General features: G+C 49.4%; 1 protein-coding gene across 2 annotated transcripts in view; it reads right to left on the reverse strand.

The window, feature by feature from the left end:
- Positions 1-61: 61 nt before the first annotated feature.
- The window catches only part of PPP2R5D (protein phosphatase 2 regulatory subunit B'delta), a 29,947-nt gene continuing 7,191 nt past the window's right edge, over positions 62-22,817 (reverse strand). For both annotated transcript variants that reach the window (XM_069850309.1, XM_069850310.1), the window contains 14 exons: positions 21,670-21,898; positions 20,362-20,561; positions 19,876-19,986; positions 18,100-18,192; positions 17,035-17,165; positions 16,583-16,642; positions 15,805-15,913; positions 14,391-14,444; positions 10,750-10,920; positions 8,629-8,756; positions 6,984-7,085; positions 3,596-3,668; positions 3,020-3,136; positions 62-2,654 (listed from right to left, as the gene is read on the reverse strand). In XM_069850309.1, coding sequence (XP_069706410.1) covers positions 2,517-2,654; positions 3,020-3,136; positions 3,596-3,668; positions 6,984-7,085; positions 8,629-8,756; positions 10,750-10,920; positions 14,391-14,444; positions 15,805-15,913; positions 16,583-16,642; positions 17,035-17,165; positions 18,100-18,192; positions 19,876-19,986; positions 20,362-20,561; positions 21,670-21,898 — 1,716 coding nt within the window. In that variant the 3' untranslated portion in view covers positions 62-2,516. The remainder of the gene's footprint in view (positions 2,655-3,019; positions 3,137-3,595; positions 3,669-6,983; positions 7,086-8,628; positions 8,757-10,749; positions 10,921-14,390; positions 14,445-15,804; positions 15,914-16,582; positions 16,643-17,034; positions 17,166-18,099; positions 18,193-19,875; positions 19,987-20,361; positions 20,562-21,669; positions 21,899-22,817) is intronic.

Consider the following 22,817-nt stretch of genomic DNA (forward strand, 5'->3'; position numbering starts at 1 on the left):
CAGTAGTTAGTTTTGCTTGTTCCCTCCGGAGGAGGAGGGAGCTGGATGAAGTGGAAGAGGCAGCTCCAGTTCTGTCCATTTGGCTGATGTGGGGAAAGGCAAGAGGCAGAAATGAGCAGCGCTAATGCTTAAAAACCAACTGTTGAGCGAGGGGGTGGCCGTAGCGCGGCAGACGCGGGTCTGCATATGAGCAGTATGTGTGGGAGAGGGGCAGTGTGCTCCCCTCTTACCCACGTGGTCCCCTTTGGAGATGTCCAGGACACTGGAATGATGAGGTGGCAAACTAACGGCGATGTGAAGGTTCTAAGCATCAGTTCCCTGACCCCAAACAAGACTCACAAAGCTATGAGAACATCGAAGCCGTACAGCACGTAGTTGTGATGCGTTCCAGTCCCGCCCCTGTGCATGGACAACCCCAGCAGCATTCCTGCAGGGAATGCCAGCAGAGATGGACCATCTGCAGGACAGCGACAGCCTCTGTGCACCAGGAAAGACTGTTCCTTCTGAGGCAGACAAGGAAAGGCAGCTGCTGCCTAGCAGCAAGCAGGCTTGAGCGAGGGCACACGCAGGCTGTAGCGCTCTGAAGGTGACGTGGTGGCTCCTAGCGCAATGCTAAGCGGACAAGTTGGAAGCCTGTCCTGCAATGGGAAGAAACATCCTTCCCAGCCCGAGCGCTGCTGCACGCGGTGCTCGGCCGTCCTTGTCTTTACTGTGCCCTGATCCCTGCTGCTCCCGCGCACCATCCAGCATCACCCAGTGCACGTCTACATGCTGTGCTAGGCGTGAGGTAATCGATTGGCAGCTGACCATGAGCTCAGACTAAGGTTTAAAATAAGCAATAACCTCCCTGAGGTGTTCGTTAAGTCTCCTGATGAACTGGCCCGTTGGATGAAGCGGAGGGGAGGTGGGGTCCTGCGTGAGGGTGAGTGATCTCGCGTGTACTCACGCTTGCCAGCTGCTCCTAAGAGATGGTGGCATGCCGAACGAACAGAAGGAGAGCTAAACAGGGCAGGGGGACAGGATACACAGGGAAAAAACAGCTTTGGGTTGGAGGAAAGATGTGCCGTGCACCAGCTATAAGATTAGAGGGAATGAACCTCCGACCTGGGAACGGTGAGGATGCACCAGGACCTACCACTGCATCCCATGATGCTGCAATGCAGCGTCAGACAAGCACCGACCCCATCAGCTCCCTGCAGTGTTGCAAGAAATACGTGTCAAGAAGGCAAGTGCAGCGGGGAAGAAGCAAGGAAGACCCCGTTCTCTGTTCTCGCCTTGGCCTGGCGCTGCACCCGCACCACAAAAGGAAGGGGAGAAAGCTGGATCACAGTAGCACCTGAGTGCTGCGCAACCCCCTGGGCTATCAGCAAATGCGCTCTAAACGCTAAATTAGCACAAGTCCCTGATACAGCACATGATAACTAACAAGGGCCTAGGGCCACAGCGGGTGCCAGTGGAACAGAGCGAGGCAAACGTTGCTCGGAGCACCCATGGAAGCAATTGAGCAGCAGCACCCGGCCATTGGTCACGAAGAGGAGACACCTGAACACGCAGAAACTCAGCCTGGCCCCGTATTGTGTGTCCGTTGCTTCCACTAATTTGCAGAAATGACTTTAGCAGCACAAGCTTCCTAGAAATCCTGGCCACTGCAGAGCTAAGGATGGGATACAGCGACAAAGGGAGAGCTGCAGGAGTATTTTAATTGAGCAGATAAAGGAGGAAAGCAGAAGTCAGTGGCTGACGCCTGCTACAAAGCGGGAAGTTAATTCTAGGCCCACAATTAGCCCAAGACACCAGGATGGAGACGAGTCAGCAGGGACCAACACAAACAGCTGAAGGAATTCACTTTCCCACAAGAGAGCTTCTAAGGATGCTCTAAAAGGGAGGGCTGCAATAGTCTGTAGTGCTTGCACCTGGCTTTGCAGGGGTGGCCAAGCACTGAACCCCCACTCCTCCGACAGGGGAACAGAACAAGGGGCTGGAAGCGAAAGAAAGGTGGGAAGCGAACACCTCCTCTGCTGCACGTGAGACCCTCCGGCTGCAGAGCTGCACCCCAAGACAGGGCGGAGAGGCAGCGGAACCCTCAGAGACTGCCACAAGCTCCTGCCTGACCTCTGTGTGCACTGGCAGATGTTGGAGATGGGAACCTGGGGCTTGGAGCAGCAGCAGCAGCCAAGCCACGGGCAGCGGCCTGCAGACAAAGAACCAGGCAGCAGCTGGAAGTGAAGTGATTCCTGCCTGGGCTGATATAATGGCAGGTCAGGCAGGCTCCCTTCACGCACACACACCTGAGGTGGAAAAGCAGGAGGGAAGGAAGAAAAGGAGGAGGACGTGACAGTGGCGAGATACAAGTTATAACATAAAACAAGATCTACCCTGGCAGGATGTGGATGGAGTGGAGGACAGGCACAGCTCACCATGTTCATTCCTTATTTATACATGAGAACCGAGTGCATTTCCGTGACCCCTGGGGGAAAGGGATGGGGCAGAGCTTCCCGGGCCAGCTCCTGAGCCCGTCAGAGAGCCTCCTGGCTTGAGGTGAGAAACTCTTCTGCTCTCTTGTGGGCTTCCAGGGCTTTTATAGTGTAGACGTCCTGAGGAAGCTCAGATTTCCGGCGCAGCAAAACTTTCTCCTTCTTAATGTCTTTCAGCATCTACAGGCAAACCAAAAGAGTCAGCATCAGTAATAAACCCCTTTGCCCCTCCAGCCTCCCCATTCTCTGACTCCAGCCACTCTAGGATACGCTGGGTGACACCGCAGCATGCTGCAGAATAGGCCGAGAGCAAACACAGACCAAAAGGACATAGAAAAGTCCCCCTTACACTTTTTCCAGAGTGGGAAGGTTAAATGATATTCCACTCTTGAGGTTGATGTGTAATGACCAGGGATGAGAGCAGGAGCATTCGCTCTCAGAACATGTGGGAAGAGCCAGTTCTGGCTGCTGAACCCTGGGCTGACTATGCTGATGTCCTGATTGGTCTGAGAGTAACTGTGGAAGGACTCAGGTCAGCTACGCACCTGCACAGCCTCTGTCTCCACTGTTTTCTTCAGTAGTTGTATATCCTCTGCAGTCGGGGTCTCCGTTTCCATACAGCAGATAGGAGTCAGCGGTGGAGGCGCATAATACATGGGGTACTGCAGACAACACAGACAAGCTGGGGAGTCAGCACACCATCTGACACCAAGCCTTCTCCCCCAGCATCCCAATGCAGCACAGCACACTTCTTCCAGCTATCCCGTTTAGGGCCCGCAAAGAGAGCGGGAGGTACACAGCCAGGAAAGGAGCATCTGCTGCCCATTCCTACCTGTGCCCTCTGAGCTGCAGCATGCTGCATGTGCAGCCACAGATGGGAGAGGAGTCCCTAAACACACACACGCTCTCTGTGAGGTGTTACTTAGAGGTCAGCAGTGCACAGGGTTGGGCTGGTAAAACACTTGAGAGCATCCCCAAGGCACTGGGGTTTGGGAGGGACAGACCAGCAATGCAGCTGCGTGCACGGGACTGAGATCAGGTGCTAGAGCCTGCTCTCGTGAGAAGAGAACCTCAGCACATTCTCATATCATTCATCCTAGGTCCTGCTGTCACCCACCCACCTGGGGGTTCAGCCGGGCCAGCTCCTCTATTTTCTGCCACATTTCTTCTCGTTCCTTCATCCTGAACCTTCCCCTGCAGAGAGAGAGAGAGTGGAAGAGTCAACTCCTGGGGAAGGCGCAGCTTTTGCTCACAGCAAGAGAAAAGCAAAATATGGCAGAAAAACACAGGTGAGAGGAAGAGCTGCTCTGTCCTTCAGATACCCTTCTTTGTTTACAGCTGAGATGTGGTAAGAAGAGGGGACTTGCTGCAGCCAGCAGGAGGCTGGCAGGCACACTGCTTGCTCACCTCGGAGCACTGGGTGGCAGTAGTGGCTGCGTGGGTCCTTCTTCCTTGGCCTTATGCTGCAGAAGTGGACCAGAGTGACACGTTTCTGGAGTAAGGTAACAACACCAGTCTGGATGTCACACAGCTACCTGGTGCCCCACAGAGGCAGAGGGACAAACTGTCCTTTCCAAAAGCGCTGGTAATCAACTGCTCACAGTTCCCTCTCTCTCTGGCCCTAACACCAGAAAGCTGCCCAGTCACCCAGGTTTGAACATGACACAGTTTTGGAACAAAACTTACGTGACTCTTCAATTGGGCCAGGACAGTGGGATTCCCTGCAAACAGAGGTGACCACTCCCCTCTCCTTGTTCTTCTCGTCTACATTTCAAACATCTGCACCAAAATCTCTGCTTTATTTCTGATTTTAACTAACTATCTGGCTTCAATCCCAGCTCCTGGTCTCTATATTGACCTATCTATCCATGCTAAGGAAAGGTTTATACTCCGTAATCACCTCACATTCTCAAAATATAGGTGAGAGAGGAGGCTAAAAATGAGATTGAAGCTGCGACATATTCAAGCAACCGGAGAACACAGGGTCAAAAAATACCCTAACGCCAAGTGAATAACCCACACCTCATTTTCTGACAGACCCTGGGAAAGGGTCTGGAGAACAAATCCTGTGAGGAGTGGCTGAGGGAACTGGTGTTGTTTAGCCTGGAGAGGAGGAGGCTGAGGGGAGACTTCATTGCTCTCTATAACTGCCTGAAAGGAGATTGTAGCAAGGTGGGTGCCAGTCTCTTCTCCCAAGTAACAAGGGATAGGACGAGAGGAAATGGCCTCAAGTTGTGCCAGGGGAGGTTTAGATTGGATATTAGGAAAATATCTTTACTGACAGCTAGGTGAAGCATTGGAAGAGGCTGCCCGGGGAAGGAGTGGAGTCTCCATCCCTGGAGATGTTCAGAAAGTGTGTAGACATGGTGCTTTGGGACATGGTTTAGTAGGTATGGTGGTGTTGGGCTGACAATTGGACTGGATGATCTTAGAAGTCTTTTCCAACTTTAGTGATTCTATGATTCTCTTTTCCCCCACCATTGTCCTACATCCTGCTGAGTCCTAGACCCCCTACCCAACAAACCCTGATCTCCTGAATTCTCCTCCTCTAATTTGTTCCCTTTATCTATCCCATTCCTACTATCCGTTGATATCAACACCCCCACCACCCATCCCTCCCATCCTAGCTCTTCACTGTACTTCTGTTCCTAAAGTCTCCACCTCCTTCCCACCTCCTGCCACTGACTTCCCATTCTAGTTGTTTCCCAGTCTGGCCCTACAGACCTTTTGCAGCCTTCTCTCCCAACTCTAACACTCTTTCAGAAGGGAGCCTCTTCCCACCTTCCAAGCCAGGAACAGCTACTAACACTGTGTTAGCAACAGCAGAGTTGAACCTTCCCAGAAAAGCTTCCTTAGATGGGTCCCTGGGGCAGGGAATTACCACTTTGCTAAGAAATTGTATCATGCTCACCCTAAGTAAACTCATCTCAGACTCAGGTGCTACAAGACATTTTTACATCCTGCCCAACGAGTTTTCAATAGACATTTCACCAAATCTGATTATCTAGGAGAGCAAAAGGAATATCCTTGATAAATCCCAACACACGAGTTTCTGAAGCATCATTAAGTAGAGAGGCACTAGAGAAAAAAAATCATCTTCACATGAGCAGAAAACAGTGCTGATCTACCCATCCAGTTCTCGGTGAGCTCTGACCTGCTCTGTGACCTTTTTCAGAACAATCCTCCATCAGCCACACAGCAATGCTGGGAACAGGCACCCTCAGCAGGTCAGCATGGGTACAAACTAAACTGGTAGGAAAAATCCTGATGGAAACATCAGGCAGATTTCATAGGAAATGTGCTGTCACTGTGACAAAATATACGTGCAGATAAAATTTGGATGAGATCTTAAGAAGAAATGTTTTCCTTTGAGGGTGGCGAGGTGCGGGCACAGGTTGCCCAGAGATGTCACAGCTGCCCCATCCTTGGAGGTGTTCAAGGCCAGGTTGGGTGAGGCTCTGAGCAACCTGATCCAGCATCCTGCCCATGGCAGGAAGGTTGGAGCTGGATGGGCTTTAACGTCCCTTCCAACCTAAAGTGTTCTACGATTCCATGATTCTACATATGTGGGCTTCACAAATGCCAAATAATGAGAGGGAAAAAAAAACTTGTTTGCTCCCAATTTAGACATTAACAAAACCCTAATTTCTCTAAGTGCAGATTACCCACCTCCTAACTCTGATTCACATCTCATTTCTTACTTATTGCTGTTCCACAAAACAACTGCACCTATTCCAGATCTCCCTACTGCCAGCAAGCGTTAGCCCTGCTCTCCCCACTGTCACCCTTGTGGCAGCCCTGGCTCATCCAGGAATGAGAAGAAAAGTTTTATGTCACTAGGTTGGTAGAAAACAGAGACAGGGAAAAAAAACAAAACACTTCCTTCTAGTTTCCTGAACTGACTCAGCTCAGCAAATCAGTCATGCAAGCACCAAAACCAGTGCATGAGAGCAGGAAAAGTGGAGTCTCTTTTTTCCTCTTTACAGCAGTTTCTCCCTCTTTACAGCATCAAGGCACACGTACTTGCTGAAGTCAGACTTTTTCCCCACCCTTTCCTCTTCAAAATTTCAGGTATTATCCCATCTTTTTTACTGGAAAATTGAAAGCGTCCTGTGGCGTGAAAGATGCCCACTGCAGCAAAGCTCTTCAGAAAATCCTTTCTAAAGCAGCAGGATTCTACTGGAGTCACTATGACATACATGAACTGCTAAATATTTCCAAGGCAGAGCATAAGCATCTCTGCAAAGCTGTGTATCCTCCGCATTGCCATTTATCTCCTCACGATCCAGCAAACTCTGTCCCTATTTTCCAACCTATTTGCTTCAGCAAAACTGACAGGATTTTTGCCAGCGCACATATTTTGCTTCTCCTCCTGATACAGTTATTGCTCTTGAATCCTACTTTTTGACACCATCATTCCACTTCCCCTCCCCCTACTGGCATCTGTTACTGTACCCCAAGGAGACTCCAAGATGAGCTCAAGTTACTTGGCGAGAACCTCGTACTCACTTCTGCTTTTCTGCCTTGTATTGCTGCGTGCAGTCATCAAAAAGCTTTTGGTTCATCTCCATGAAGAGCTTCAGTGCATTGTATATCAGCCCATGGATTGTCCTGCAAGGAAGTGAGGAAAGGAGAACAAGTCATGGTGGGATCCTCCAGGTTTTCAGCCTGAGTGAGCACCAGCGGCAACTTGGATGCTAGCGCAACATGACAAAAGATTTTCACACTGTCCTAGCTCGTGGCAAGGAAAACTCACTTTACAAACACTATCACACAGGGAGAAAGAAATGGAGAAGGATGAGAAGACAACTGGGACAGGTCTGTTCTACCATGGTCAGACTACTGAGTGCAGAAATATGTATTCACCCATTTATTTCTTGGAGTTAGAAACTGGAAAGGAAGGATAGGACCTGCTGAGGGCTGTTCTGAAGTGGGCTTTGCCTAATCTGGTTTTTTATTACTATTCCACAAAACTGTTGTGCATTCAGTTCTGGAGTCCTCAGCACATGAAGGACATGGATCTGTTACAGTAAGTCCAGAGGAGGCCACAAAGATCATCCAAGGGCTGAAGCACCTCCCATACAAGGACAGGCTGAGAGAGTTGGGCTTGTTCAGCCTAGGAGAGAAGGCTCCAAGGAGATCTTAGACCAGCCTTCCAGTACTGAAAGGGGCTACAAGAAAGCTGGGGAGGGGCTCTTGATCAGGGAGTGCAGGGATAAGACAAAGGGCAATGGTTTTAATCTGGAAGAGGGGAGATTTAGATGAGATCTAAGCAACAAATGTTCTCCTCTGAGGGTGGCGAGGCGCTGGCACAGGTTGCCCTGAGAAGTCATGGCTGCCCCATCCCTGGAGGTGTTCATGGCCAGGTTGGATGAGGCTTTGAGCAACCTGATCCAGTGGGGGTGACCCTGCCCATGGAAGGGAGGTTGGAGCTAGATGATCTTTAAGGTCCCTTACAATCCAAACCATTCTATAATCCTATCAATTAATTATCTTGCTTTCTTCCACTCTCTGGAACAGCAGAAGATGGCTTTTTTTCTTGCCTTCTTGTGTTTTGTTTCTGGAAGATTTCAGGATGATGGCTGTGGACTGAGTATTTTTAGCTACTTTATTAAAAGGAAGTGAGTTTTACAACTTTAATTAACCAGGTAAGGAATCAACTGAAGAAGCAGTTGGAAGACATGAAGTTGATGGGAGAACCATAAAACAGAATAGGATTGAGGAATCAGACAGGGAGGCCAGAAGCTTGACATGGGACGTTTGCCGAGTTAGTTCTGCTTTCTCCCTTCTTCCTGTACCTGAGTCAGGCACTGCATTACCCAAGGCTTCTGGTCAGGGAAAGCATATGGGTGGTCATTAGTTAAGCAGCAGCCAGAAATCAGCTGGAAAACCTACTGCACGCCTCCAGGAGGTCAGCAGCATTAGTGGTAGGCAGGTATCAAACTCTGGCTAGACTCAATGGCCCCAGGGCAGGTCACTGCAAGCACCTGACCCCTCACAGCTTGCTGTGGTCTGCTGCAGCACTTTTCCATGCTGCTATTCCTAACAACCCCCCTGGCTCAGCAGGTAACATCCTTGCATGGTAACAGCATGCCCCAAGATCGCCAGTAGGTCAAGCAATCCTGGAAGTGCCAGAGCATAAGGAAAGACCTACTTGTTCCAGTGACTCTTGGAGTTCTTGTAGAGTGCTGGAAACATGATCGGAAGAATTTTGGCTGCATTATCGCTGATCAGGCTCATGATATATTCGTTGTTCCAATAGTATAGCGCTCGTTCTGCCACCTGCAGTGGGAGAGAAAGCCATCCTTGGAGAGGCTCCTTCCAGTAGCACCTGTGGTGCAAAGGGAAACTGCAGCACTGAGACCAGAGCTTGCCACCACCCAGCCAAGGAGGAAATGCTTCCCCACAGTGCAGGCAGCAGGGCTGACCTTTGCCAGCTTCTACAAGGCCATTCATCCCTGCTGCCCAGAGTTCTCTTCCTTAGTCTCCACTTCTTCCTTTCCTGGGGAAACTTAATGCTCCTGACTAGACAAACCTACTGTTGATACCCTGATGATCCAACACCCTTCATACAACACCTCAGTTCCAGCTCAGACCAGCTCCAAGCCTCCTTCGTTTCCTCAGACCATCCCCTGTAAAGCTCCATTCCCAATCCTCTCTGTCCTTCCCCACAGCAGAATCTCTGTGGGCTTTTGAGCATGCTTCAGTCACCAGGCCCACAGTTCATTCCTCTGATTTAGAAAATAGGGAAAATCTTGGGGCAGCAATCCTGCTATAACAAGACAAACAAGCACAACAAGTTTTCACATAGCAACAGATTCAACCACAACTCTTCATATTTAACCACAAATCTGGGCAATGCTGATCACCATTTCTGCACTTAGTGCCAGCTTGGGAATGGCTTAAAACCCCAGGAAGAAAAACATCCACTCTCTGGTTTATATTTCAGATGATGGAGAACTCACTGCAGACCCATAACTTATTGCTCCACATGACTGAACAAAGCAAAACTCACCTCGTGTTCACTCACCTGGCTTTGGTTTCCAGCTATTAGATCTTGTTAAGCCATTATCTGCTAGACTAACATACAATCCACTTGGAGAAAACTCTGTCCCACCAAGGTGTTCAGACTTGCCAAGAAGGCATTTCCTGTTTTTGCTCAGAGAAGCTGCAAACATGGAGACTGTTCAGCCTGACTGTTTGGGACACCTTTGGTGTCAATTTTCTTAGGCTGTAAAGTGTTTACACCTTCTCCAGGTCTTTCAGCCTCGTTTTTCAGAGTTTTCAGCAGACAAGGGCAGCTCTCGAGTACAGGATGCTTCTCCTCCAGCCTTTACCCTACTTTATTCAAGTTCCTTAGCTTCCTATGGTAGCTCCTTCCGCATTCAGAGGTCATTTTGGTCCTTCAGTTCCCATCGCCACACCAGTAATCCATGTCCAGCTGGTTTCCATCAGGCTCCTCTAGTCCTTTCCAGGAAACAGTGATCTTTTACATACATGCGTCCTAGATTGACCTCATTTTTGGCTTGTAAATGCATGACTTTGTACTTCTCTGCACCAAAAGCCAGACTGAAGCCAGTCTGCCTCCCTGTGCAGACGCACCCACTTCGGGGCAGGGCTATGTCATGAGTCAACACCCTACGCGTAGGTCAGCCATGTGTTTCACCAGCTAACTGCCTTCTTCCCAGGTGCTCTTCATGGCAATCTAAACCAGTAAGCCAAGAACACCTGCTAGAAGCTACTACCAGGTTGTACCATCATGGACATCTTAAACCCTAAAGCTACCAGCCACAGAGAGTGTTTTAGCCTAGTCCTATAGCTACCTTGCCTTCAGTGGGAACAAGGAGGAAGCAGATTCCAGTACTTTTCCAGGGTATCTCGCTCTTTACCACCTACACCGGCATAATACAAAATACCTTCTCCACACACTGTCTCTTTGGTTGGCCTCCTTCTGATACTGCCGCCAGCTTGGTTCTACTGCAACAGGGTGACACTGGATGGATCTCCTCTACATTTGCTACTCAAAACAGGCAGTGGCAGAGCACCTCTGCTTCTGCTCCACCGATCCGCTTTGTTTTCTCTTTGGATGAGCTTGCTCTGTCTCTGTGGTGAGGATTCTCACCTCCTCCCACCACGTGTCACCCCAATACTCACCTTGGTCACACCTCCATGTGCCACTGACCCACAAAGAGAAGCCCAAAAGCGGAGGTGTTACCCTCACGTGCCAAGGAGGTTACAAGCCAGTGCGCTATTCCCTCCCTGACCTACAACCCACCTGGAAGTGTGGGCTGGAGACACATTTGGCCAATTGCCTGAACAAGGGCTCCATAACTTTCACAAACTCAGATGGCTCAATCACATCCAGGATCTCCTCCAGCTCATTTAAAAACATCACCTCCTTGGGACTGTGAGTTTTTGGCCAGAACTTCAGCAAGCCCACAATCACCTGAGGGGGGAGGGAACAGAGACAGTGTTAGAGGCTGGAAGTTAATACCAGATGTGAAATAAATTTTTAAGGGTCTGGTCACAAATAGCAGAAGGGAGGAAGTGACAGAAGAGCCTTTCTCTGAAAGTCACGGTGGGTTATTGGGGAAGAAAGGAGAGAAGAGCCCAAACTCTGCCAAGTTACACACAAGACAGAACATGGCCCGGGCTGCCACGATTCTGTACTACAAGCACAAAACTTGGAATCCCATTTTTTTCCCCAAACACAGCTTAACACAGAAGACTTAAACCAGAGTGGGTAGCGGCTGGCAGATGGTGCAGAGAAACAATGGAAGATCAACTAATACAATTGGAAATGCTACAGAGAAAGTCACTGAGGAATTATTATTCAAAACACTGCAGAGGCTGAACACGGGGAGACACCCAATAAATAATACAATGGATGGTTTGGGGACAGTGAAAAGGAAGTAACACTTCACACAGAAGCAACTGTAGGTGTTTGAGGCTAGGCTGGCTGAGGCTTTGAGTAACCTGATGCAGCGGAAGGTGTCCCTGCCCATGGCTGGGGGGTTGGAACTGGATGGGCTTTAAGGCCCCTTGCAACTCAAAGCATTCCATGATTATGGAGCTCATTCTTGCAAGACTTTGTGGAGACTCCAAGTCCAAACAGGCTCCAAAAGGGAAGAGACAAGTTTTTTGAGCTTACACGTAACAGTGATAACTAAATATGACAGTGCAGATGCAACTTCCCGCTGAGTAAAATATTGCTTACAAGATACTGGAAGAATATACAAGGGGAAGGGCTATATCCCATGTTATTTTATTTATTTATTTATTTTTGATGTTGCTTCCTTCACTATCCATCTGCTTCTAAACACTGTCAAAGGCAGAATCCAGGATCCTGCGGACCTTCACTCTGTTGGAGCCATTGGTACGGCCTTCAGAGAAACACTGACTCTGTGGATTCACAAACAGCTGGAGGTAGTTGTTCTTTCTTTTTCAGTAGGCATGGTGCTGTTGGGCTGACAGTTGGACTGAATGAGCGTAGAGGTCTTTTCCAACCTTAATGATTCCATGATTCTATGATTCAAACTCTGTGTGCTTCAGTGACCTAATCCCTAAGTCAGTGCTCCAGAGGAAGATCACAGCAGTGGAGGGACAACAGTGCACAATGCAACAGTGAGATTAGAAACATCTGGGCATTATGTTTCCACCAACTCAAGGCTTGAGAAGCCAGCAGTTTGGTATCCTTGGTGTCCGTCATTACTCAGGTCTGACATTCAGGTGAGAGTTAGCGTCATTGACTCAGATGTAATTTCTCCTACAGCTAAGGCTGTGCGAGGTGTGTCAAGTCTGTCTTTATTATTAGTGAGAACATCTGAGGCCTTGCTCACCTGGCAGTCGTTCAGACTGCTGTTAACGCAAGAGGTACCATGTCAAGCCTTGCTGAGCAAGCTTCTGGGAGGCCCACTCAAAGTGAGTGTTGACCTAATGAGTGATCTGGCCTCCATCCAGCACTGGTGGCAACATCTCCTGGTGCACTCAGGGCCTTGCTGATGCACAAGCCCTGTAATTCTCCAAAACTCCAATAACTCATCATCTCAGGAGCCTATTCAAAAGCTTCACCAACAGGATTCTTCAACAGGACACAACCTTTGGCAAGACGGCCTCGGTATGGCTGGTTCAGACCCAATGCAACACCCACTGAAGGTCATGAAATCGGGTCACCCCGCTGCTTTCCACAAGTGCCAAACCAGAGCTGGGTCTCCAACCCACAGGCCACTAACCCATTATCGAGGAAGTCATGATGAGCTATGAAGCTTAACTATTTGAATAAGCTGCAAAATGAACCCTGGAAATACTGACAAGTTTCTGTTTCGCTCTTCTTCACCCCACAGTAAGCGCTTTGGCAGGAGGCAGATGGGCAGGATGGCAGCCACAGGAAGTACTCGGCATGATCAGGAAGCTACTTAAACACAGTTCATTTTGGAGTAGGCTTTTGGGAACACAGGAAATGGAGGACCCACATTCAAAGGAGAAGCTGGGAGGCCTGCTTCAGCACTGCTGGTGTCAACCGAGGAGCTGGAAAGCTGACAACAGCTGACCAGCTTCCACCAGGCACAGGCAGGCTCACCATGAATGCACACATTTCAAATGGAGAACAGAACGACCTCAGCGTTCCTCATTAAAATGCTCACGCTTTCTGGTGCTTCCTGCTGCACTGACACAAGCACGTGTTCTTTGGCCATCTGCTGTTTTGAGGCTGTGAAGCTCAACTCTGTAGAAGACATATCCTGGCCTGTGGTGGGTGGAGAAACACTTGTCTCCTGCTTTCACCCTCCGCCAAGCCGGCATATAGCCTGCTTAACACTGCAGGTCCACACAGCCAGTAACTGGAATATGTGAGGTCCCCATCTTCACTGTTCACACATTTTAGAACCTGCTGTTTCCCAGCACTACATCCTGAAGGTAAATGTGTCCACAATGTGACATATAATGCTGCAGAGGCAGCAAACTGATGCTAGGGCAGAAAATGCTTTCATCAAGGAACAGTGGCTCACCTAAGCAGACCTTTGGGTCACAGAATCACAGAATGTCCTGAGTTGGAAGGAACCCACAAGGATCATTTAGTCCCACTCATGTTCCTACAAATGACAATCCCAACATTCACACTCTGTGCCTGAGGGCATTGTCCAACTGCTTCTGGAGTATTGTCAGGCTTGGGACTACGACTGCTCTCCTGGGGAGGCTCTTCCAGTGCTCCACCACCCTCTGGGTGAAGAACCTTTTCCTAACGTCCAACCTAACCCTCCCCTGGCACATCTTCCTGTCATTCCATCAGGTCCATAATGGAGATCAGTGCCAGCTCCTCCTCCTCCTCTTGTGAGGAAGCGGCAGGCCATGATGAGGTCACCCCTCTGTCTTCTCCAGGCTGAGCAGAACAAGTGACTTCAACTGCTCCTCATATGGCTTCCCCTCTAAACCCTTTACGAACACTGTGTCCTCCTCTGGACACATTCCAGTAGCTTTAGATCCTGTTCAAGGTTCCTAACCTCGCCCCCACAGTTTTTTCAGCCAACCCAGGAGTCTGTAGTGAGCTATTACTATTCCAGAGCCCCCACAAGCTCACACTGGTTCCATCAGACATCAGATGACCACGTGTTTTCTCCCTGCAGCACCTGTCACTAGCTGAAAGCCTTGCCCTGAAAGTACACCTTAGTGTTCCTTCTCCTACACCAAGATCCAAAGCACAATGGAAGACTGGAGCCCACAGGTCCTGAAGCTTTCAGAAGAGAACGCTAAAGGCTTGTATGCGAGCGGCACAGCCCCTGCTGCCCACAGGGTACCAGGCAAACCCAGTAAACATTCCAATAGACTTCCAGCCTCTTCAGTCTTTTTTCACCCTTGCTGTAAAGCTGTGAAACTTTTTGAAACTTGAATGACACACAGAGGGTAAGTAGGGTTACTCACAGGCTCTGTCAAGCTGCTGTCTTTCTCCAAGAACTGTACAACACAGTACGCCAACTGTTAGGAAAAAAAACATGGCAGGATTAGAGCTTCCTCAAATACACCCGAGATTAAAAAGCCACCACTACCCTAGGCTGGAAGTCACATTATGCCCTCCACAGTGTGTGTGATGAGCAGACAGTTGCAGCTGCAAACAAATCCAGTTCTGATAAGAAGTGAAAGCTCTAAGGCCAAGAAGGCAGGCTGTGGGAATACAACGGAAGATTGGCAAGGAGAACACTCAAGTGACCTTACAGCTGGGATGTAGAAACACACATACATTGTACTATTTGTTGTTTAGCCTTGTGCAAGGCTAACACAAATAGTACAATGTTATGTGTGTTTCTACATCCTAGCCTGTAAATGAGCTTACACTTGAGATTCCAGCTCTGGTGGGAGAGAGATCAAAAAAAGACTTGGCTGTCCCTAATAAGTAGGGGACGAAGCAGCAGCCTGTGCTCACACTTTCATGCTTGCTAGCAAGGCCTGAGCTCTGCGGTGCCTGCATTCTCCCACTTGCATCTTTGTCACTGCCTGGGTATTGTTCAGAGCCACCCTGGACCATAAGCAAGGACCAATCTCCACAATGCCTACATTCCTGGTTGTGTTCCCTCTGGCTGGGTGCTGATCTTGGAGTTGCCTTGAACTGTGAGGAAACAGGAATAAATTTATTCTTTTCATTTTACCCATGACTTTGTGGTTGTTCCTGTGCTCTGCCTGCATTTGGCTCACACAGGGTCTGAGCTGAGGACGTTTGTGCAGCACAAGGGATAGAACTTGAGCCACCAAGAGCCGTCCGCAGCTCACACATTCAAATCCAAGCACAAGTGTGCATATGGGAAGGAACAAACCTGACTGTCCCAAAGCCCTGCTCCATAAAAATGCTGCCCAGACTTTTTCACTTCCTTGCCTGAGTCTTGATCTTCTCCACTCTTCTATTATGTATTTTAAATGGCAAGAAATTAATCTCTGCACCAGCCTAGCAGCCCAGCACAGATTTCTCTGCATATTTCAGCAGTGACTAAGAGCTGACACACCACATGCAAAGCCCGATGACTGCAGCTTGGAATTTTACCTCTCTGGTTTCAGCAGGGCCCCAAGATTTCACAAACTTCCAGCCCAGAAAGGCAAGGCGGTGTCAGCAGGAAATGGCAGGATACCCTCCCATCAGCCAGAGGCAAAAAGCACACACGTATAGGCCCAGACACCACACAGCTGGGACAAACGGCTGCAGTGAGGGACCAGTGCAGTGCCCAAACCATCTCACAAGAACTTTGTACAACACAGTAACACAGCCTGGTGAATAGCTACAAACAATCCTAAACAACAGCTTTCATAAGAATCACATTCTGTCCTAGGAAATTGGAACACTTCTCACCTGTGGGTGGTAGACACTGAGAGACTTCACCTTGTGCAGGGGTAACAAGACTCTGATGAGGAACATCTTATGCTCTTCCTTCAGAGGCAAAGCAAATCCATTGATTATGCTGAGAAGAAACAAAGAGTCTCGTTAATATCTTTACCCAGCAGAACTACAGTATCTCTCATGTCAAAAGAACCAGTGGTTTGCCCTAGCTCTCATTAGTCACTTGAGGAAGCACCCACTGGAAGAACTGGGGTTGCTGGGGCCCACCTACGCTCAGCAAGAGTGTTTCCTCAGCTGGCATGGCCGGGAAACACCTCTGATGAGGCCTGGGGTTTGCTCTGTCCTGCATCAGGACGCTGAAGCAGAACCTCTGGGGAAGGCCAGCAGAGGCAGCCCAGTCCTCAAGACTGATACTTCAAGAAACAGGGGGATGGCAGCATAAGAGAGTCCTGCAAACAGAAGAGCAGTTGAAGCTGTGGAGAAGGCTGCCCACTGCTATGGCTTCTCAGGAATGCGAGGAACTCCTATTGTCTGCTGAGGCAAGACAGCAAGTGTGACTGGACTCAAACTCAAAAGAACAGGAGATGAATCTGGGAAGGAGAAAGCTACCACTGCATTTATCAGCAGGCTGAAAAGTACTTTCCTTATGTGCTTCATCAGATTGAGATCCTCTGGAAGAGGTGGCTCCTGCAAGAACTGCTGAAGGAGAGCACTGCCAGCTCATGCAGCACACTGGGCTGGGAAATCTCACTCATCACAGGTCCTCTGGGATTTCTGAAAGTGCTCTTACCTTCCCAGGATCTCCAGCAGCTCTGCAATCCCATTGTGGTGCTCTGTTTCATAGATGAACCTAAAGAGAAGAGAAAAGAGGTCATTGCCAAACACCAGGTGCAGTTAAATAAGCAAAAGGAAGGAAAAATACTGGAGAGGAGGAATATTCTAGCAAATAACAGAACTCCAAGATGACAGGGCAAGGTATAAGAGATAGAAGCAAATAAATGGCCCCCAGATCAGCTAAAACTCACAGGTCCCATCATTTGCTATGCACTGAAGACAGTGCTATCACATCCACCCTGCTCTTACCAACAGGTGAATGCTATCCCTACCAAAGCAGTGTGATATAATTGAGTCACTTAGCAATCACAGCCTGGAACGGAAAGAACCACAGCCCAGTGCCCCAAATTTCTCTCACTGGGTTGTCCCGCTCACTCACTAGGCCAGTGACACTAAGAAACCCCTCACCTGTAAAATATATTGTTAATCTGCCGCCTCACATATGCTCGCAGACCCAGGAACTTCCCATAGATCCTGTGCAGAATAGTCTTTAGGAAGTCTCGTTCTCTTGGGTCTTCACTGTCAAACAGATCCAGCAGCTGTGGGGAGAGAAATTCAGTCGGTCTCTGCATACTGCCTCTCTGGACAAAGCCGCCAGCAGCACCGGGCATTGGTCCTGCTCCACAAAAGAGGCTCTTTCAGCTGAGTGATGCCTTCAGTACCCTCAGCACAGTGGTTACTTCCTTGAAATATGCAGCTTCCTAGTCACAAGCTAGAACCATCAGCACTTCCTTCATCTTCAGAAGCACAGTGATGGCCTGTGTACTCTACAAAGCTGCATCCCTAGATTTTCCCCACAAGGCCCCCAGTTTCCCTCTCCCAGTTTTCATCTGAGAGATGAGTTCTGGGAATTACAGCTCATGCACACTCTTGCCCTGCACAGAGAATTCTGGCTGCCCATTCAAGACTAGACAAAGGGAAAAAGAAAACCCACCTTATCAAGCATCCACTGACAAAGCTGGAGCATTTGTACTAAAATCACAGAATCATGGAATGGTTTAGGTCGGAAGGGACATTAAAGATCTTCAAGTTCCAACCCTCCTGCCATGGTGAGGGACAACTCCCACTGGATCAGGTTGCTCAAAGCCTCATTCAGCTTGGCCTTGAACACTTCCAGGGATGGGGCATCCACCACTTCTCTGGGCAACCTGGGCCAGTGCCTCAGCAACCACACGGGAAAACAGTTCGTCCTCATATTTCATCTAAATCTGCCCTCTTTCAGCTTAAAACCTTTCCCCCTGTCCCATCCCTGCAGTGCCTGAACAAGAGCCCCTCCCCAGCTTTCCTGTAGCCCCTTTCAGTACTGGAAGGCTGCTCTAAGGCCTTATCTGCCCTAGGCTGAACAACCCCACCCTCTTCTCATCCACCCCACCCCACCATCCTCTCAGCCTGTGCTCATATGGAAGGCGCTCCAAATCTGCTGCATGTCCTTCATAAAGGTGGTGCACAGTTGCAGGGGCAATGATTACTTACAGATAGTACAAACTTCTGGTCAATGTATTTCTTGGCTACATTTGGTTGAAAGTCAGGCGATTCCAGGAACCTGAGGAAGAACTCGTACACGAGCTATGGGGAGAGAAGGAGAGATCACTTAGAAATGCTCCCCATCCCCTCACCAGTGTTTCTCTGCAGGTTTCAAACGTTTTCCTTCTCCTTAAGGATTCAGAGAAAGGATGGGAAGCCTAAATGGGAGCACACAAAGCACAGCAACCTGTGTTTTCCCACGCAGTGGGATCAATTCAGCTGCCCCTGCTCATATCTCCGTGAGATCTCATCACCTCAGGTCCCGCAAGGACAACAGCCGCCTACTCAGATGAAGACACTAGGCCTGGGAAACTCTTCTTCCACCTTCATCTTGCATCTCCACAGAGAACAGAAACTTTCAGAGCAGATGACAAAGGCTCAGGCTTCATTGGAAGCCCTTGAGACACATCAGAGAAGAAAAGATATGAAACAGACCCCAGGAAAACATGTTGTGTTCTCTTCTGCCTGGGGAATGACTGCAGACTGGCTTGGCCCCGCTAAGCCACATGAGCTGCATGCTTTGTCCCACTTGGATGGCAAAGGACAGTTTGCTTTAAAAAGGCTGTCAGTGCTAAAATAGCAACTTCTGGTCCTGCAGTACTCCTAACGGGATGAGCCCATTCCAGGCCTGACCCTGCCTAGTGCTTCTGAAAGGCCATCAAACCAAATAAGAGCCTTGCGCCCCAAAGATCTGACTGAGGTGATGACCAAAAATCTCAGCACACGCTTGCCACAAATCCATGCTGGCTGCTGCAGATTTAACTCTGAAAAACAAACGCTTCCTAGCATTCTCAGCACTCTGGTACTGAGGACACGCCATTTCTATCGATGCTCACATCTCTATGTCTACCATAGCAGTGAGAAGTGATGAACCACTTCTGCAGAACTGCACTTTATCTCCTGTCTGTATTTTCAGCTTTGTTCTGCAGCGCCTGGCTCTTGTTATGCCATTGTCTGCTTGACAACACACCCCTGTGCTGGGGAGACCCCATAAGCCCACCCTCTGGCTTCTACTGCTCTGCAAAACCAAACTCACAGTTGCTTTCATAACCCTTTTCACCTAGTTCATCTCAAAGCCTGTTTCCCAGGACACACAGCCTAACAAAATCATTCTTGACTCGCTTCCCCTCTTCCTCTCCTCCAGTTCCCTATATATTCTAGTCAAACGTTCACTCCCAGCTAACACAACTGAACTACATCCAGCATACAGGAAATACATTGGCAGGCGCCAGTACAGGTTCTGCTTTGGCACTTAGCAGTCCTCTCCCTGCTTGTGCATCCCAGGAAGCTGGGCAAGGAGAGGAGAGCCAAAGCAGCCAGGAGTGCTGCCTCAAACACTGTTGAAGCCCAGACAATGAGGGCTCCTAAGTCTTCAGGAGGGTCATAAGCACTGCTGGGAATTGCATCAGCAACACGGCACAACTCCCTTACTCCCAGTAAAGTGTTCACTCCCAGCCTCAGGGCCGTGTGGGACTACAGCCATCTGCAGGTGAATGTTGTCCATAGCCATCAGCCCGTTTCCAGGATGTCCCTGCTGCCTGTATTGCCTACAAGCCACCTCTGACCCATGGGTGGCAGGCCTAGTCTCACCCTGTCCCTACATCAGCAACCCTCACAAGCTGGGGAAGCAGCCACTGGCAGGGCTGGTGGGATCCAGCACTACACGGACTCTCAACTTCCTGGAGATAAATTCACCAGATCCATATTCCTCCAGCTCCTCCTCACCTGAAGGTGTGGCCAGGCAGCCTCTAACGTAGGCTCATCTTCCTCAGGGTCAAATTCCGCGCCTGTGGGATTGGATGATGGCGGGAGTGTCCGGAAGAGGTTCACTGAAAACTGAGATGAGTGAAAAGGAGTATGAATGACATCTCTGCACCTCACAATGGTCCTCCCCATGGAAATCCCTCACTGCAGAGCAATACACAGCGATTTACCATAGCTGTGCCCACAAACAGATCCCTCTCCAGGGGCTGCAGGGTTACAGCCTGCACATGGACTCCACTTGTCTGAGATAAGAGCTTCCACCTCTCCCTACACCAGGCACTGTCCCCCTCCTGCTCTTATTCTCCTTCTGGGGGTGGGCATATAATACGGAATGGATAGGACCAGGGTCACACTCCTCTCATAAATCCTGACCCCCTCCTCCCTGCCATGCTTCTGAACAATCCCCATTTCTTTGGCACACAAGCACGTTCTGGCCCCGTGCCCTACCATGATAACAGCTTCAGGATAGATAGCCTCGGTGACAACGTCACGGTTGTGTGTGATGTATTCCACCATCTCATTGAGACCTGCTCGCTTCACTTCCTTGAACTTCAGGTCACTGAGGGGGTCAGAGATGAAGTCAAAAAGCACGCAGCACTGCCGCAGCTTCTGGATGAAAAGCTCTTCTCGTTCATGTGGAGGAGCATCTGTCAGAAAAAGCAGGAACATCTGTCCTTGGAAATAGGCAGAACATCTTCCTGGTTTGCCCAGGGACCACTGTGGTTTGTTCCCTTTCCTACATTCCCCGTCCCCATCACAGTCCCCCTTGAGCTGATGGAAGGAAAAGGGGAGGATAAGGATACAGGAAGCAGAGGGATTGCAAGTCCTCTGGAACAACTATCCCATCAGGCAATTTCAAACAGGATAGTGGTTTCTGATCAGATAAGCATTGATCCCTTTCCAGTACAAGGAAATGACTTACTGAGCTCCCACCACAGCCCAATGACAGCCAGACCCTGCACCCCACGGTCAAAGGGAGCTGAGCAGAGCACACCAAAGCAAACCTTCCTCCCAGGGAGCAGCCCAAGAAAGTGCACACAGTGGCACAAGCCCTGTATTAACAGCACTCTCTCTTTGATACGTTGCCACTGGAAACTATGCCACTGCTAAGGCAAATCAGGCAAACTCCCCTCTTGCTTGCAGAACGGCTGCTGAGCTGCAAGTTGCCTCTCCTGAAAGGACTGCCTGTTTCTGTGAGCAACATCATCAACGGGGCTGGCTGAGTGACTGCTGAAAATGCTTTCTCCTTGTCTGCACTTCAGTCATATTTAATTGCACCATTATGCAGACTAACAGCTAATGCTGGGTAATTGCCCTAATGTGGACGAGTTCAATAGCGCTGCCATAATTTGCAGTGGAAACACAAGGAGGCGGTGGTGGCCTGGTCCTCTCCCAGAACAGGTAGCTGTAGGAACCAAGCACAGCCTTGCACCAAGGTCTCTGCATTTCACCTTTCTGCACAACCTGCTGAAGAATCTGAGCCAACTTTAAGAACATAAAAGCATAGGGGTTTAAATCAATAAAAGGGAAGGGAAGTACTGAAGTTCTCATTGTGTATCCTCCTTTGCTTTTAGGCTGTCCATCAATTCTTAACCGGCCACCAAGCCAAGCACATCCCAGCGCCATTCCTGCTGCACTGCTGGCAGGAGATCAGCAGGACACTGCCAGAGGTGCTCTGTGAAGAGCCCTTACACCACCAGCCTCTGCCTGGAGAACGTACAGCTTGTCATGCAGCTCACCCCACAGCTTCTTTACCTTTAAGGGCTGGGAGCTTTTGCAGTTCTCGGTTTTTGCTCAGATTGAAGCGAGAGGAGCTGTGCCTGCGCTCCTTCTTCACGATCTGGGGTCCCCCCGAGTACTTAATCTTATTCAGCTGGGTTGGGGGGGGAGCGCTGTTACTGGGCCGCTTATTTGAAGTTGTCTGCTGTTGCTGCTGTTGCTGCTGCTGTGGCGGCTGCTGCGGTTGCTGCTGAGGTTGCTGGGCCTGAGGAGGGAAAAGAGAATAAAACAACTCATAACCTTTTATCTACAAGCCTTACAAGCAATCAGATACCATCAGCATCTTGGGGCGAAGACATCAGGCATGTTTTTCACTGTTGCACCTGCGGTTCAGTGCATCTTTCCCACTCCTGCAGGGCTCTGGAGCCGCTGGTTGCATTTCCAGTGTTCCTGCAAAGCGAACATCAGTTCTACCCAGCAAAGCCACATCTTGCAACAAGTTACAGGAGCTCGTTGATACGAAAAAAAAAAAGAACAGAAATAAGAACTTTCCATGGTCCAAACAGTAACCTTAGTGTGCTGCTGCCTCTGATTACAGCACAATGCAGCAAACAAATGCTGAAAACTAACAGTTTGCTTCCTAATCCTCATGCAGGGAACCACCTGGGAAAAAGCTAAGCAGGGTGTAGCACACTGCAGACATGATGGCCCTGGAAAGGCAGTAACAAAGAGCACCAAAATCACTGCTGTATCCATAGACCAGGAGCTACTGGTCTACAAACCAGATAGGCCATACCCAAACCTTAGGTCTCACACTCTGGGCTTTCCCAACCCATCCTGGCTGCTCCTTCAGTACTGTATCTTGGCTTCACTGCTGTCCTGATGTGTCCTGTCAATTCGCTTTTCCCACATCCCCCCTTTTAGCCACACAAACTCTTTGCCTGCACTTCCCTGCAGCAGACATCCTCTCTGCTTCAAGCTTGTCAAGGAGCACTCAAAGAGATACTTTCTTATTTTTAGCAGGAGACCAGAAACTCAAGCCAATGTTTGCTCAGCTCAGTTCTTTTCTGACCTTGCTAAAGCTCTCCTTGTTCAAGTTCCACTTGCGCCACAATGGCTCAATAATGACCCCAGAACACCACACTGACCAAAATCATGGAAAACTTCTTATCATAGAATCACAG

This window comes from Phaenicophaeus curvirostris, chromosome 2, assembly GCF_032191515.1.
Source record: "Phaenicophaeus curvirostris isolate KB17595 chromosome 2, BPBGC_Pcur_1.0, whole genome shotgun sequence".
Classification (NCBI taxonomy): domain Eukaryota; kingdom Metazoa; phylum Chordata; class Aves; order Cuculiformes; family Cuculidae; genus Phaenicophaeus; species Phaenicophaeus curvirostris.